Source organism: Castor canadensis, chromosome 11 (assembly GCF_047511655.1).
Source record: "Castor canadensis chromosome 11, mCasCan1.hap1v2, whole genome shotgun sequence".
NCBI classification, from domain to species: domain Eukaryota; kingdom Metazoa; phylum Chordata; class Mammalia; order Rodentia; family Castoridae; genus Castor; species Castor canadensis.
In genome coordinates, this window is record NC_133396.1 from 127,823,437 (window position 1) to 127,840,169 (window position 16,733).

The 16,733-nt window shown below is 36.6% G+C and overlaps 1 protein-coding gene across 5 annotated transcripts in view; it reads right to left on the reverse strand.

The window, feature by feature from the left end:
• Positions 1 to 235: 235 nt before the first annotated feature.
• The window catches only part of Mdm4 (MDM4 regulator of p53), a 43,044-nt gene continuing 26,546 nt past the window's right edge, over positions 236 to 16,733 (reverse strand). Inside the window, exons 6-11 of one of the 5 annotated variants that reach the window (XM_074048549.1) lie at positions 15,741 to 15,808; positions 14,898 to 14,997; positions 12,113 to 12,273; positions 10,308 to 10,457; positions 8,857 to 8,937; positions 236 to 7,048 (exon numbers count right to left, since the gene is read on the reverse strand). In XM_074048549.1, the coding sequence (XP_073904650.1) occupies positions 6,491 to 7,048; positions 8,857 to 8,937; positions 10,308 to 10,457; positions 12,113 to 12,273; positions 14,898 to 14,997; positions 15,741 to 15,808 (1,118 nt within the window). In that variant the 3' untranslated portion in view covers positions 236 to 6,490. Of the gene's footprint in view, positions 7,049 to 8,856; positions 8,938 to 10,307; positions 10,458 to 12,112; positions 12,274 to 14,043; positions 14,663 to 14,897; positions 14,998 to 15,740; positions 15,809 to 16,733 lie in introns of those variants that run through there. The other 4 variants (XM_074048550.1, XM_074048551.1, XR_012439031.1 and 1 more) reach the window with 4 other exon arrangements.

Here is a 16,733-nt window from a genome sequence, read left to right on the forward strand (position 1 = left end):
GTAACAATCCTGACTTACAAAGAAAGCTCAATTTTTTAAAAAGATTCTGTAAAATTTGAGGCTTTCCTTCAGGATAGGGAACTTGAAAGTGAAATATAGCAATTTACTTGGGGGACGGGAAGTTGTTACTAATTTTAAGTCCAATTAATTTCCCCAAATCAAACCAAAGGTAAGAAAATGAGACAGTTGTATACAAACAAAATTATGTATTTCCCAAAATAATGACAACACATAATGAAAACGAAAAACATTTAATGGACAAAAAAACAATAAAATCAAAAGGCATTAAAAGCATTACAAAGTGCAAACAGCAAAAAGATACAGCGCTATTAACTTAGTGGTGCTTATAAAACTAGGCAACGACACATGAAAATGTCTCCCTCTATTCTCACTTAGTAAGCTGGCCACTGCTCAGTTACTTTAAATTGCCTTTCTTCCCAGTTCATGAAGTCTTATTTGCTACTCCTGTTGACTGTGCAACCTGATCAAAAATATTTGGAAAACTGCCTGTTTTCTATGTACTGACAGTGCATTTTACTGAAGCATATGCAGAAAGAATTTCTGTATATCCACACCACAGCAAGACAGTTCTATCAGGATAGAATCTACATCAAATCTAAACACATTTCTCTCCGAACACCTGGACACAGAACTCTTCTAACCGAAAGCCTCGTGTCGAGGAACGGATGGGAGCTAGAAGTGTGGGTAAAGAGCTTACAGTTAGCAACACAGGTTCTGCTAGGCAGGTTATAAGGGAGAACTTGTGCTTAGCTCCCAGGACATAAGGATTGTGGGATACAAACCCCAGAGCTCAATCTACCAAGACCATAATAGCTTCCTCAAGGCAATAATAGGTACTAAGGTTGCTCTCTCATACTTAATCCCCACAACAAACTATGAGGTAGAAAAGGTGGGTGTGTGTTATAGGAGAAAAACTGAGGATTAAGAACTTCAAGACTGGGTCTCATGTGGGAGGGAGGTGCATACAGAGACTCTTTATCCAAGAGGCACTAATTAGTGGATGGCAATCGAGGCTGGCTATCAGAAATAGTTCACACACTGACTGCAACTTCTGAGAAAGCCAAGGAACATTTTGTTTTCTATTGGTTTTAAGAGGGGGGAAGGAAAAAAGACCAGAGTGGATATTTTATAATTGAAAAGTTAAAAAAAAAAAAAAAAAAGAGGCAAAATCTACAGGGATAATCTTTCTGTATGAAGAGGGAGGGCTGACCTGAGACAAAGCAAAGCTAAACACCCCCACCCCTATCACAACACAAAAGAAACCTCAACTACAAGCCACTGATTTATGCTGAACAGTAGCTCTGTCATCACAACCCCCTTTCCTCACTGCCTGAACTCACCATCTAATCCACAACTCAAATACTCCTCACCTCAGGACTGGCAGAAAAAGGGGTCTTATCTAAAGAGTATCCAAGTGGTGACACAGAAGACCTCGGGTATAAAAACAACATCGAAAATCAAACTAAGAAGTCATAAAAAAGGAAGGAGGAAGAGGAAATAAATGTCTATTGACATTAGGGTACTTGCTGTTTAAAAAAATGCCTCTGATATGAATAAATAAAAAAATGTCTCTGGATAAGAAATTAAATGTTCTGATAAACTTGTATCAAGTGTTATGACAATGTCAATTTTCAGTAAAGCATTTGCCAAAATTATAGCAACTAACTCTAAGAAAGGAATTGCTCTAATAACACCTCTTGGCCCTTTTAAGTTATCACTGACCTCTTCACCTTAAGAAGAAATGGGAAGTTCTCAGGCTAGGGTGTTAGATCAAGAGGACAGTTTAAGAAAAAAAAAAAAAAAAAGGAGATGTTCTACTAGCTGTGCTGTATTCCCAGAAGACATTAAACGAGGACCCTTCATGAAAGCAGCCTTATGGGTTTCAGATATGCTACCAAGAAATATTAAACACCTCTTTCTGCAGATTTGCAGTCATTCAAAAGGCTACTGGTGAAGGTTCAGTGATTACTCCATCTTTTTAACAGTGCCACATTCTCCAATAATGGCATTAGATAAGATTGCACGTTCATTACATCAAAAGACCTAAAATGCTTACAGGACATTCTCCCACAGGAGAAAAGAACTGATGGCTCCAATAGAAGAAGCAGATAGCAGCGGCAGACAATATGGAGAGCTCTGCCAACAGAAAGAACATCTCAAAACAATCAGGAAAACTCCCCAAACTAAATATAGGGAGATACTTGAACCACTGTCTCAGATACTCATTTCTAGTTTAGCCTTAAGGGCCTCAATATTTCTCCTATGCTAAACTGCAGCTGGCCTACTCACAAATCTGAGAAATTTCAGCAAAGTAACCTCACCATTTGTTATGGCAGTGTGCAAAATTCCAGACATTTGTAAACACGTACATTTCACTTTTGGCACAGGGGAGAGCTTGCAAGTTCCCTTATCTTTTAAGTGCAGATTCAAAACACAGCTAGCGCCTAATCTACAACCAGTTTTAGCAAAAGTAGCATGTCTTGATAAGTGTGTGTGTGTATACACACATGTACACTCATGTGTGGGAGGAACCATCAAAATTAATTCTTCTCTAGGATACTGGTCTAAATAATTTAGGCACATAAAGGACTAACTGCAAAACAAGGATTCACAGTATCTAAAGCCATATACTCAGAAATTCACATCGTTCTGTGGGGAAGGGTGAAGGGAGGAGTGGCAAGGGGATAACAACATCAACAAAGAAACAGCTTGTTAGCAAGTTTTCTCCTTTCAAAGTGAACCAAGAAGGTAACATTACAATAGCACTGTAAAAGTCAACAACATTCACCCAATTCTCACTGACTTTTCAAAGAAGCCAACATTGCATTGCATTGATACAAAAAAATGTTACAAATGATTCTGACCTTTAAAAATAAATTCTTTCAAACCAAGTAACAACCCACACAGTATTACATACATCCAAATATACCTAAATTATAACTAAAGCACAACAATCTTGTTACACCTGGCAGTGACTTAATATTATCTCATGCAAGTCTGTGATAGTTTAGAGGGTAGCTTAGCTGGATTCCAATACATTATTCCGGCCTATAATTGGAAACCTATGATGTCCTTAAAATGGGCTGGGAAGAAATGGTAATACCAGTTAAAGGCTTGGTGTAAATTTTTAGTCTGTGTTAAGTACTACATACAAAGACATACCAATTACTGTTAAGAACAATGGAAGGAGATAGAGTTAATAACAGGAAATTTTTTCCCATAATTTAGGAATTGTTTTTCTAATGATCTATCTTCTCTGCTCTGAATTTTCTGTCAAATAAATCACAATGATAAATATTAACTTAAATGATAACTAAAATAAGAAATTCAAAGCTAATTTGGTAAGACTCATTATTCAGTCTATGGCATGATGCAACAAAAAATACTGAACTCCAATGATACTTTAAAAGATCGTTCCTCACAATCAAGATTTCAACTCAAGCATAGCTTATCAACAATTAGGTTGACCATAGTTTTAAAGTCCAAATGATGGTATTTGAAAGTGAAAGGGGAGAAATGGAGAGTAATCAGATAGTATGCTGACAAACAGGGACAAACTGGCGTAGTCTCTAGAAAACCAGGGCATATGGCCCCATGACAACAAAACGATGGGTATGTCTTATACTAGTAAACTCAAGCTTTCACATACAAACATGCCTCACTTCAGTGACCTAATTAAAAAATCTGTACCTTGGTGGCAATGAGAAAAAACAGATTAACATGTTTACCTTAAGTTTCCTTCAGGGAAACATGATCCTCTAGTCTTCTGAGGACAGCACTTAGTGCTAAGGAGGGCAGTGGAAACACTCAGCTGAACCAAAAAAAGAAGCAAAGCTGAGTAGCCTACTGGGATTCTGTGCTGGATAAGGATGTACCAAATTAGCAACTCTTATCTACAAACATAAATAAAATGTTTTCATTTTTCTTATGTAAAATTAAAAAAAAAAAAAAACCTGCTAGCTTATATAAGGGGATCAGTGTATAATCGCAGATCCCACATTCTCCATGACTCTAGTTTATCACTTACAAAAGCACTTGACAGGCAAAAATGAAGCAAAACTGGAATGCTATCAAACTATTATGAAGAATACTGATGGGAGAGAAATTAACTTCCTAAAATCTCAGAGTATTCACTGTCTCCTAACAAGACCAGCTCTACAAAGGACAAGCTTTGCTCACGGGGTAGAACTCTCACCCTACATGCCGGGGGCCAGACTTAAACTTCATTCCCCAGAAAAACAGTGTGAAAAGTGGCCAGGTTCCTCTCTTATCTCTCAGCTTGTTCTCACAGTAGGAGAATGCTTGATTAGCTAAACCTGGTGTTTACAACAGGGCCTTTTTGGAATAAATGTTAGAAGACTCTATTCTCTCTAAAATCTCCTTTTGGCTATAAAGCCATTTATTAGAAAACCTGCATTTTAAGGTTATTAGTCATTCCAAATTCAACAAGCACCACCAGTTAAAGTATTTAACAAACTATGAGAAGGTACCAAGTATTTTTAAAACATTTACTAGTCAAGAGGCTGATTCTAGCATCAGCTCTATCACTAGCTGTGACATTTGGCTTCATGTGCAAAGTTAAGAGGGACTGAATACAAAACTTGCATCAGAGCCTCCTGGAGTATTTGTTCAAATGGCCCAAATCTCAGAGATCAGTCTCTGGGGATTGGAGCACTTTCAACAAGCAATCCAGGTGATTCTTTCAACCCATCAAGTTCAACAATTCTAGGGCCCTGGTCTTCAAAATGGTATTTTCATATTACCAGGACTATCCCAGGATTTAAGTTACATGACACTGGGTTAAGCGACACAAACAGCTATAAGGAAATCAATTTGAAAACCTGCAATTTCTATTATTTGTCCTAAAATTGATGGGGGCCAAAGATGACTAAAGAGAATTAAAGACATTTGTGTCTCTTTAATTACTTCCCTTTTAAACAACCATAGTCCTTATTCTCTCATTCATTCAAATCTTACTGTGGGTCACTGGCTCACAGTGTGAACAACTCCAGGGGCATAAAGAGCCAAAAAAAAAAAAAAAAAAAAAAAACCCGAACAAAAACAGGAGGACCTCCAAGAGGCAATGAGGGCCAAGAAAGCAAGGTAAAGAAAGCTCTGGTTTAAAATTCTGTACCTTCTCTTTTTAGAATGGGATCACTGGGAAATGCTGCGCCAGAGATGTACACTCATATATTTACTTGAACTAAAATTAAGACATTTTCTAACTAAAAATTTAGTCTGATTTGGCTGATTAATTTGAAAATGAGAACAGGCTTTGCCAGTTTGTATGACAGGACTTTTTCCACAATCAGCTAAATCTATAGCTCCAACACTGATAAAAATATTTTTAAAGCACATATAGAACACACAGTATATTGGATGGTAGATCCCTTGTAAGTACTTAAATTTTAAAAATTTAGATGTTAGATTAAAGATGTGCAAATGGAATGCTAATCTAGGGTGACAGCCATAAAATGGGTGAAGGACTGCCTGGAAGTGGGTGCAGTGGAACACTCTGGAGTGACGGGAATATCCTATAACTTGTTTGGAGTGACAATTCAGATTTCTGTAACTCCTGCAAGGAAATACTTCATTATATGTTAATTATACCTGCAATTTTTAAATGTGCAAAAAGTTATACACACTTTCTCAAAAATATTTCAGGGATAAGTTATCAAAAAATGTTAACTATTGTACTAAGGCATACCCTAAATGAAATCCTTATAAAGACTTTTCTTAAGCCAGGCATGTGGTATGCACCTATATCAGCTACTCAGAAGACTAAGGCAAGAGGATTAAGAGTTTGAGGCCTACCTGAGCAACACAGAGAGACTGTCTCTTATAATAGTAAGGGTAGCTCAAACCCCTTTGTTTTGGTTTCTCTGAACTAGGCGACCTGACTTCAACAGAAAATGATCAAACCAGCACTTTAAAAGTTGACTAATCAGATTATTTGTTGTTGTGGTGTTAGTCTTTGTGCTTTCCTAATAACTACCTTAGATTTTGATGCCTCCACTAACTGTCTTGGATTTTGTGAGAAGATCATAAAGCAGAAGGGTAGAGAATAAAATTAACTAAAGAAAGGATTAATCTTCAGACAAGTTGTTCAGTGAATGGATGAATACATTTTTGTATACACTGAACTTGTTCCCTCTCAGATCTTCATCTTTGGATGGAGAATGAAGTGTTTTATATATTTTTTTCATGTTAATGAAGTCCCCAAATTGATTATCTAGTTCTCAAATCCCACTTAAGTTTAAAAGCAAAAATGACCCAAAACATAGATGTTTACATGAATAAATGCACACACATGGTCCACACTTAGTAAAGAGATGTTGAAGCTCGGTATTGGTTTCTTTGTTTTTTTGAGATGGGCCTTGCACTTGTGATTCTCCTGCCTGTCTCATGAGAATACTGATGTTTTGATAAATGGTCTAGTCCTCCAAATATTTCTTTGCAATTGATTCAGCTATGCTATAAAAACTTTAATAACCAACTGAATTTCTTTCTTGCAAATAGGGCATGAAGCCCCAGCCTTTTTGAGTCTTCTGGCACAGTGAAAGCAAGTGGTAAGATGGCTTGTCCTCCCGTGAATAATGTTCCCGTCTCGTGGTCTTTTCCCACATAAACTACACGGCTTCAAGATATTCTGGCAATCTTCCATGTTCTCTTTATCTGTTCTCTGCTCAGAAAGGTTATCTGATGAGATGGTTTCTTGGCTTTCAGAACTGTGAGCCAAATCCAAGAACTCCACCGAGTTGCAGGGGTTAAAAAGTTTAGAATTTTCTTCCTTTATATATACATCTTTAGGTCTAACAACTGGAGCCGAAATGGTTCTTCGGCAGTCAGGAACATCAATTCCTTCATTTTCCTTCTTTTCAGGTATGGCAGTGATATCAGATGTAGAGAAAGAATGAGTTAACTTAGAACAATCTGAATACCAATCTTTCCTCAAGGCCCAACAACGAAAACAGTACCTCTTGCTTGGAGAGTTAAATTTCTTACATTCAGTACACTGCCACTCATCCTACAAAGAGATAAGTAATAGTCACTCAACGGTGAACCTGACGTGGACAAAAAAGAGAAGGCCAGTCAAATTATCATTTCACTAAGCTAGTGATGGTCCAGGCATTCCAAACCAGTGGTCCAGCCATCTGTGGAACAAATTCTACAGCCACATAAAAGAAAGCCTTTGGAAGTTTTATGCCAACAGTGCCACAATTGCCATTTTTAAGCCAAAATCTGAAATAGCTATCTTTCAAGGATATTAGTTATTTTGGCTTTCTAACCGGGCTGGGTGAAATTTACATTGTTTAGTTTTCCTTGTTGCCTTCTTCCTTTGTCTGGCAAGAGACTAATGAATGAAAAAGACAATTATTCTTTTTTTCCCTACAAATTAACAAATATTATAAAACTTGGTGACAAAGAAGCTAAAACTAAAATGTGATTTTTAAAACTACTCAGTTTTATTACTTCTCACTGATTTCAGGACTACAGATAGCTAACTGTATGCCTAAAATTGCACCTTTCTAAAAAATAAGTGTTCTTGTCCTTGAATGCCAAGTAATTTTCCCCCTACTTCTCTCTATTCAAATTAAGAGAACTAGAGCTTAATGAATTTTAAGGTAGCTACCTGAAACAAGTCACAAATATTTAATGTGGGTAACTGCCTGGCTCTGACAGGATCTCAATGATTGGACATAGGCAGACTTGATTTCTTTCAGGATAAAGACCAAGCACTTCAAGTTTAAAAGTCGTAACTCAACTGTCTATACTGCGAAACAGGGACATGACCATTTGTTAAACTGAGATGTTCTCCAAAGAGCCACAAAATATGTTTAAGATCCTTGACTCTCATCTACAATGCTATACAAATACTCAAAAGAACGTCACAAAGACTTGGAACTCATAATTGATGGCATGTGAGTTTAACTGGCATCAGTTTTTCTTTTTTATAGTACATAAAATAATTGGTCTTATTAAATTCAATGGCATATTTGATTTGATGAAATATAGTCTATGTGCTTAATAGCTTTTCTGTGTTCAAGTAGCCACAGAAGTCCAATTAAGATGGAAACATTTATCTCTGCTATCTGTCTTATGATCAAAAACATTTACTGGACCAATATGTTCCACTTTATTACTTAGCTATGCATAAACAGACAATCTGCAGTGAATTACCGTAATGGTCAACAGCAGTACAGATGGAGAAGGGGAGGATCTACACCCTTTCCCCAAGCAGCAACGTGTAAAATCTCTTTCTTATCCTAACTCCTCCCACCTTTTTCCCAGAGTGACTTAACTGAAGGAAGTACTTCAAGAAAAACTGGATAAATAATGTAAAAAGAGGTATGTCTAAACTTAAGTTGTCAATTAGTAACAAATTCATATCTATTACCTAAGAGCTAAATAACAAATCTTTTCTGTGTAGAAATTAAGCTCTTTTCCATTTGCTTCTCTTTAAGAAAACACTGACAAAATTATTTCTGTACTTGACAAAGAATTTTAGATCTCTGTCCTTGGGATTAGAGAGTGTTTAGTGGGGAAAAAGGAGGCAGGACTACTTTGAACAAAATATGTATCTCCACTGTATCATGGCCCAAGAGTTTGATGGCAGGGATGGAGGCATTTAGATCTTTTCCACGGTAAGGAAAGGATTAAATCAAATTATCCTTTTCCTTCTCAAATTCCAATAGAAAACCCCTAACAAAATGAACCCAAATCTGTTAGCAACTAGGAAAAGTAAACAGAAATGGAGGAAAAATGGTACTCTTGAACACAAGATATCATCTAAACATGTGGTAGTACAAAAGAGCTTTGACTGGATGTTCATACCTCAGAGGTAACTTCTACATCAGTATCATCACTTAAGGACTTAGAGTCCTCAAGGTCATCATTTTTTCCTGCTTCAATCATCTGTGAAGGCAAAGACATCTCATTAGCAAGGTTTACCTGTTTTAGATGAGGCTATTACCTGAAAGCAAAGACATAATAGAGTCAATTTAAAACTCACATTCTGCCTCCATCACTAGCACTTAAAAAGGAGAGAGCTTAAATGTGGGACCAAAAAAAATTATTTACACACCTGGCTAACATTTTAGTAGCACAAATAATTGAAAAGCACCCAGAGAGTTACCAATTTCCATCTATATTCAGAAGGGAGAGGTGTCCACATCTATGACTTTAAAGAAAATATTAGGGTAGAAAAGCTATAAATTATTAAACAAAGAATTTTTTTTTATCTTGGGAAACTAGGTAGATGTGAAGAAAGGAAAACAAATCATTTTATTTCTCACATTCAAGAATAAAATTAGTTATGTGATACTCCAGTTGCTTTATAAAAACCTGCGCACAGTCCAGGAAACGAAGTCAGGAAATGTGGGGAGTATCTAAATTTTAAAATCAAGAATTTAAAATCCTAAAACTTAAAAACCCTGGTTTTGTGGTTCAGTAAATAGTAATAGGAAGCAATTATCAGCATCTGTATGACAACTTTCTCACAGAAGTTCAAGTATGTTAAGCCCAACTATCTATGTAAGTTTCCAAATGTCACTGGCAGTCCTTCCCATGCTACCCGTAAGTAGTGTAGAATATCCGAGCAACTATTTATATCAAACAACCTAAATTTCTAAAAAAATTCCATAAATTAATGAATGAGTTGACTCAATGTAGGCCTCGGATTTGTTTCTTTCTTATATTTAGTCAGTGGATGTTACTGAAAATCTTCTATCTATTGAGCACTATCTCTATTGGCCAATTTCTTTTGAGACTTGAACAGGCTGTCTGTATGACTATATTTTGGTGTGCTCACACCAAAAATTCTAACTCCTCAGAACTTTTCACCTATTTTAACTCTAAAATAGATAGAAAAAATTCATCTTTCTTCTAACTTAGTTATAAAATTATGAAAGCTACCGACACTTAAGAAACTAGGATTTTTTTTTCCCTATAGGAGAAAATATTACAACCATTTAGAACTTTGCCTTATTAGCAAAGCAAGATTTGTAGAAGAAAAAATTTCATAATGGGAAACTAAAAAAGCAGAGCGGGGGGAAAAAAGTGGCTTATTGCTTCTAATGAAATTGGAGCTTCACCATGAAATTCTACCTTATTTCTAAGGCAGTCTTGATTTAATGTGAATCTTAAAATTAAGAGTTAGGAAATATTAAAAATTAACAAGGGGGAAATTATGTGAGCAATGTATTGTACAAACAGATACAAAAACCTGAACAGATTGTACTATGAACACATAAATATAATCAACATGAAAATTTTCCAGAACGTACCTTTTTGTCACTCACTTTCCCTACTTCTTCACTTGCTTGTTCACAATCAGCAGCTTCAACTTTTATTCCAACACCTAACTGCTCTGAGACTGACTCATTTAAAAACCACAAATCGTCTGTAGTATCTGAAACAATGGCAGTACCTATATCCTAATAGAGAGAAACAAACACGAGCTTCTGTAATCAGTGGCATATTCAGAGATACTGAGCCAACACAAATGAACCGAAAACTTAATATGTTCACATTACATCTCCAAAGAACACCTCACCTTTCCTCAACAGACATGAATTCATTCAACCTGTCTCTACTTAGCACCTACTGTGGTTAAACAGACAATACAAACATATACAAAAAAATGCCAAGTGCAATGACGAATACAAATTAAGTAAGATAAAGGAGCGGAGTAGCCAGGGAAGAAGATATTTTAATTAGGGTTAAGTTTTGAAAGGCCACTATTTATACATCACCAGCTACAAAACAAAAAGTGAATACATTCCTTTGGACTTATACAACATGACAACCTTGGTGGCCAGACATAATTTCTGTAAAAAAAAAAAAATCACATTTAAGCCAAGTCCTAAATCATGAGAAGGAAATGAAAGGATTTGGGAAGAGTGTTCCATAAAAAGGAAAGAACAAATTTAAGTTGCCTGCGAGAGTAAAGAATCTGGGGCTACAGAGTCAGAAAGAAGCCTTGTGTGTGGAATACAGGCACTGAACAATGAAGGTGAACTCACAGGAGGTAAGGCAAGCCATGGCTTTGGCAAAGAGTTCCAATTTTATTCTACTTGCTTTCTGAAGCCACTGAAGAATCATAAACACAGCAGTGATGTAACTTATCCATTAAAAAATTTACATTTGAGAAAACTCAACTAGAGATGCATAAAAATAAAACCAAGTGGGCCATGCGTTAGTGGCTCACTCCTATAATCCTAGCTACTTAGGAGGCAGAGATCAGGAGGATCGAGGTTCGAAGCCAGTACAGGCAAATAGTTCACAAGACCCTGTCTCAAAAAATCCCCATCACAAAAAGGGGCTGGTGGAGTGGCTCAAGGTGTAGGCCCTGAATTCAAATCCCAATACCACAAAAAAAAAGGGGGGGGGCAGAAGAGTTGTATGAAGCTGCTACATTACTGACATGAAAAAGAAAGATGAATTAAGTTATGACAGTGGATTAGATTTTGGATATGCATACTAAAGAAATACTGATAGTAACCCAACCTTTTGCTCTGACATTTTCTGAACTTTTGTTTGTTTTTGTTGAGACAGTCTCACTTGTACCCCAGGTGGGCTGGAATGAAGAGCCCAACTCTTTTAGATAAAGAACTGATAACCTGATGGGGTCTATGACAGAGAAAGTAATCAGTTTGGTTGGAAGAACTGTGTAGATGGTAGATTTATGAAACCAAATAGGCTAAGAAAGGAATGTCTGGTAAAGTAAATTTTTTTTGGGGGGGTGGAGGCAGTAGTGGGTTTGAACTCAGGGCTTTACGCTTGCTAGGCAAGTACTCTATTGCTTGAGCCATGCCTCCAGCCCAAATAAAATTTTTTTTTAAAACTGAGAATTCATATTAAATGTCAGACAATTTCTAAAAGTGGAACTGTTTAAGTAGGGAGCTCAATATGGAAGCTGGACACCTAGAAAGAAGTCAGAGTTAGCGATAAAGAGATTTGGGCATCACATACAGATGGGTAAGTCAAAGCAGTCAACAAGAATTCTTAGAGAATATAATGTGTAGTGAAGAATAACCAAATGTTACTGTTTCAAAAAACAAAACTAGTTTCCATTTAAATGTGAATTTACCTGATTTGTCTGTAAATCAGTTGATCCATTACTTCTAGGTGTATAGTTGTTTCTCAAATTTCCTAAAAACCACCAAGGCAGGCCAGCTATATCCCACTCCTCAAAATCAAGGTCCAGCCTAGAGGAGTCATCTTGAGTTAAATTTTCTATCAAGTCTTCATCTACAGAAGTCAAATGAAAATAACATCTATGTATTTAAAACTTAAGAACAAAGACTCTCCTCAGAATACTCTCAGAATCCTCTTTGTAAGTAAAAAAATAATAATAATTCCTAATTCTCAGTAAGAAAGAACCAGAAATCATGTATCTACCTTAGTGGCAGAGCCCAAATCTTCCCTGTTTAGGCTTCATTAAGCAAGTAATGACATTAGAAGTAGATCACTTATCAAGGAATTTAAACTCTAAAATCACCTGAAAAATGGCACTGTTCTAAAAGGGTTTTTAGATAAATGACCATTTACTGGCATTTTAAACATTCTTACCTCTGCAATAAAGAATGACTTGTTCTCTCTCCTTCCTGCTTCTCCAAAATACCTGGCTCATCTAGCCAGGTGGGGCCACCATTGAGTTTTATGACCCCTACTTCTTCCTTTTCCCAGTGCCCGCTTGCATCCCACCTGGCACACCTAGCCAGATGGGGCCATACTGCATTTCGTAATGCCTCTCCCTTACCTTTAATAAACTATTAAAAAGAAAAGAGAATGGCTTGCTCTAGTGCGTGATGCCTGATAGTGCCTCCACCCACTGAAGTGCAAATGGCAACAGCACAGTGGCCTAGCCTTCTCATGAGCATAGCAGCGTGATACAGACTATAAAGGGCAATCACAAGGTTGTTCAGGCATTCTTACTGGTATCATGTTATTTTGGGATATTTCTCAATAATTCATGTTTTTGTAACAAACAACCATTATAAACACTGAACCCTAAGTTGTCTAAATGTGTGTGTGTGTGTGTGTGTGTCCCTTCTGGGTCAATGAGTTCTTTTGGAATTAATTATCTAGAAATAACACTAATATTAAGGCCCCCACAAATTTCAAGATCACGTGTTGCATATTTGAACCACACTGAACAGAGTTACTAACATAAGTCTACTATCACATCTTTTCTTTCTTTCCCATCCTCCAGTCCTTTTTACTGTACTTCAATTTTTTTCCTACTTTCTCACTTTCTTCTACCTCTTTTCAATGCACTAGGCCTGCCCATGGCTATCACAGGTGCTTAAATATGCTGAAGCACATACCGGTGAAAGAATTTCTGCAACAAATGGGTTCCTATCAGAATATAAGGTTATCTTGTCCACTTACAAATTATATTGATCCTGTTATTATAGGTATGTCTGTGGTCAAGGAAACTTCAACTACCTTTTTACTTACTCACTGCTTAAATGATCAAAAGCCAAATTCCTGAGATCACATCATATTAAAGTTTATCCTTGTATTCAAGCTCTATAACTTTTTATCAAGAAAGTAAATAGATCATTCTTTCCAGACAAAAATTGTCCTTTCTACCTACAGACCTTCCTGAAAATTCTAAATTTATTCCCAAATTTTCATCACCAACAATACAGTCTCTTAAACTGACTGGTCTTATATTTTAAACAGCCTTGAGTAGAAAATTAGTATTTACATTTAAATATCAAAATTACATATTTAATATCATATATACTGAAATAGTTCCAAGGCAAATAGGCTGCCCAAAATTCAGTTTATGTTCAAATATAATTTGAAAAACAAAAAAATCCACATGGACAAACTGATTCAAATTTAAACATTTAGAATAACTTCAGCAACATAACTTTTTGGTATACAAACAGAAGCCTGACTTGCCTTTGATCCAAGTATGAGCCAGGTAACTAGACTAGAAACCATAATGCCATAAAATACCTTTGGAAAATGTATGACTTTATACATTAAAACAACAACAACAAAAACTCCATATTTAGCAGATATTTTATAAGGCAGGGTTTTGGAATCAGTTAACTCATTCAGCATGACAAATAAGATGGGAAAGACCTGGTGACTACCAGCCAAGGGCAAATGAATTACTAGGCTTCCTATATCTTATTCTTGTCTCTGTGACAGTAAGTACATTTTGTCATTTTTGCAAACTTCAAAAGACAAAATGAAAATTCTAACAAAATCAAATTTATACAGAGGTAACAAATTAAAAAAGCCAAGTAAACTGAAATCATATATACAAAAAACTCAGTAGGTGGTAAACTGATAAATGTGCAACCATCTTCTACTAGGCATGCTAGCTAGTGAAAGTTCTTACACTATATCCCATTAATCATGGAGGAAGCAATACCATCTTCAAAGTTAACAGTGGTGACTAGGCTGAAAAAAGATTTTCAGATAAGAATGAGAAGCAAAGCCAGGCGCCGGTGGCTCATGCCTGTAATCCTAGCTATTCAGGAGGCAGAGAACAGGAGGATCTCCATTCGAAGCCAGCCCAGGCAAGTAGTTTGAGAGACCCTATCTTGAAAATACTTAACACAAAAGGGGCTCATGGAGAGGCTCAAGGTGTAGGCCCTAAGTTATAGTCCTGGTACTGCAAAAAAAAAAAAAAAAGAATGAGAAGCAAGACCTGTCCCCCAACACCCCCCACACATGCAGAGACAGCATTATTATTTTTTGAGTTCTCTATACAAAAGCTTGTATAATGGTCATAATTACAGCTAGTACTTAATATAGTATGTGCCATTTCTAGAAATAAAAAAAAGTATCTATGAAAATTAGAGAAACAAAGAGAAGAAAAGTGTACACAGCTTTAACCCAAAACTTACCTTCTCTAGAATTCCTGCGTTTATGCTGTAAGGTAGGCAGTGTGGGAACATTACCTTCTTCAGTTCTTTTCCTGGAACTGGAACTTTCCTCTGCACTTTGCTGAAAGAAGAGAAAGGTGTCCATCAGTGCAGTAGAAATGACTGAGACCAGGGGATGTAGCAGTTCCATTCTGGCTCACCAGTTAATGTGCAACACAATGGGTTATGCACAAGAAAGAGAACTCTGGAATTCACAACAGTCATCAAATACAGCAACACAAGACCTCTACTCAACCCCTATGAGCAGAGCTGGGAGAATCCCAAACCTAGGGGGGGAGGGGAGAAATAACCTCTGCACAAAGGCCAAAAAAAAAAATCTACTCTTTGAAACAGGTTATCTGTATAAAGCCTCCAGCGTGCTACAAAATTAAGCATAATCCAGAAAACATGTGAAACCCTTCCTATATACCAAAATTATTTCCCCAGATTTAAGGAAACTTTAGGAAAGGGCCTGACAATGAATTTAATTACAAGCCTGTTACTGTCTAATAAAACAGTTTCCTCAAACATTTACGTACATACACAATCTCAAAAACACAAACACAGCCACACGCAAACCCAAAGAAAGTGCAACTGGAAGAACTGAAGATCAGAAGTGCTACATCCCAAAGAAAGATTCAGAGACTGGAACTCTGTTATGGGCAGAACAGAGAAGGTTCACTCTGTCCCTGATCTGTGAACTCCCAAGAACCTTTCTTATTCAATTCTTACCACATCAAGGAAAGGCCTTGGGAGTTCAAGATCCACAGGTACAGAGAAGGGGCCACTCTGTACAACAAAAAAGTCACCGTGTGGTGATTTTACCTTCAGTTGGTCTTGACTTGGAATATCCATACTGTGATCCTGTGCGAGAGCGAGAGTCTGAGCAGCATCTGGATAGCAAGTAAAACAAAAGGAAAACCTTCCCTGGTAATAACCATTCTTTCCACACAAAAAAGGACCTCAGCAAACAACCCTGAAGCCAGGTTTGCTCCCTACAGATGTACTTCTCCATGTTGGCTAGACAAGGCTCTCATGTGCAAGGGAAAAACCAGAACTGATAAAAATAACAAAAGACTAAGACAAGCCATGTTCAAAATAACACCAAGATAAAATCTAGAGGAAAATGAAAAATGATTAAAAATATTTTCCATGTCAAGCTTTTGTATTTTCATGCAAAAATGTCCCAAGTAGGAAATACTGGAGAATATGTCATCTCTTCCTATATTACCAAATCTGCCTAATTTATAAAAAACAAAAAATATTTGTTTTTTTAAATTTGACCTATATTTTTAAGTGTTACACTGCAGTGATCTGAAAATCTGGAATTTCCCCACTTGTTTCATAAATCAATAGCACTTTCAAGCAAACCTACATTCGAAATGTCAATGGTAACTTCATAATTTAAATTCCCATCATGTGAACAGATAGCTTTCACAAAGTCTCATTTTTTTTTTCAGTTACTACAAACATTTCCTAAGAAGGAAAAGGAAGTAGATACAGTTTCTCACAAGGCCAACAGAAGCAGAGAAAAATATAACCTAGTTGAGAGAAATTCTTAGATGTTGCATTAGCTGATGTATTCCAAGGACTCAGAAAATTTTCAGTAGAACAAAAGATAAAACGTGGCTACAGAAAAGAACCAGCTGCAGAGAATTTAATAACCTGAACTATATGTTATATGAAGCTGTATGTAACTGAGATACACCTAAGTAAGTCTGTTGTGGATCAGGTTCATCAGCCAATGCCAGGTTCAGAGACAAGACATTTTGTGAAATATCATCATCTGATAAAAACTACCAGAGAGTGAATCTAGAT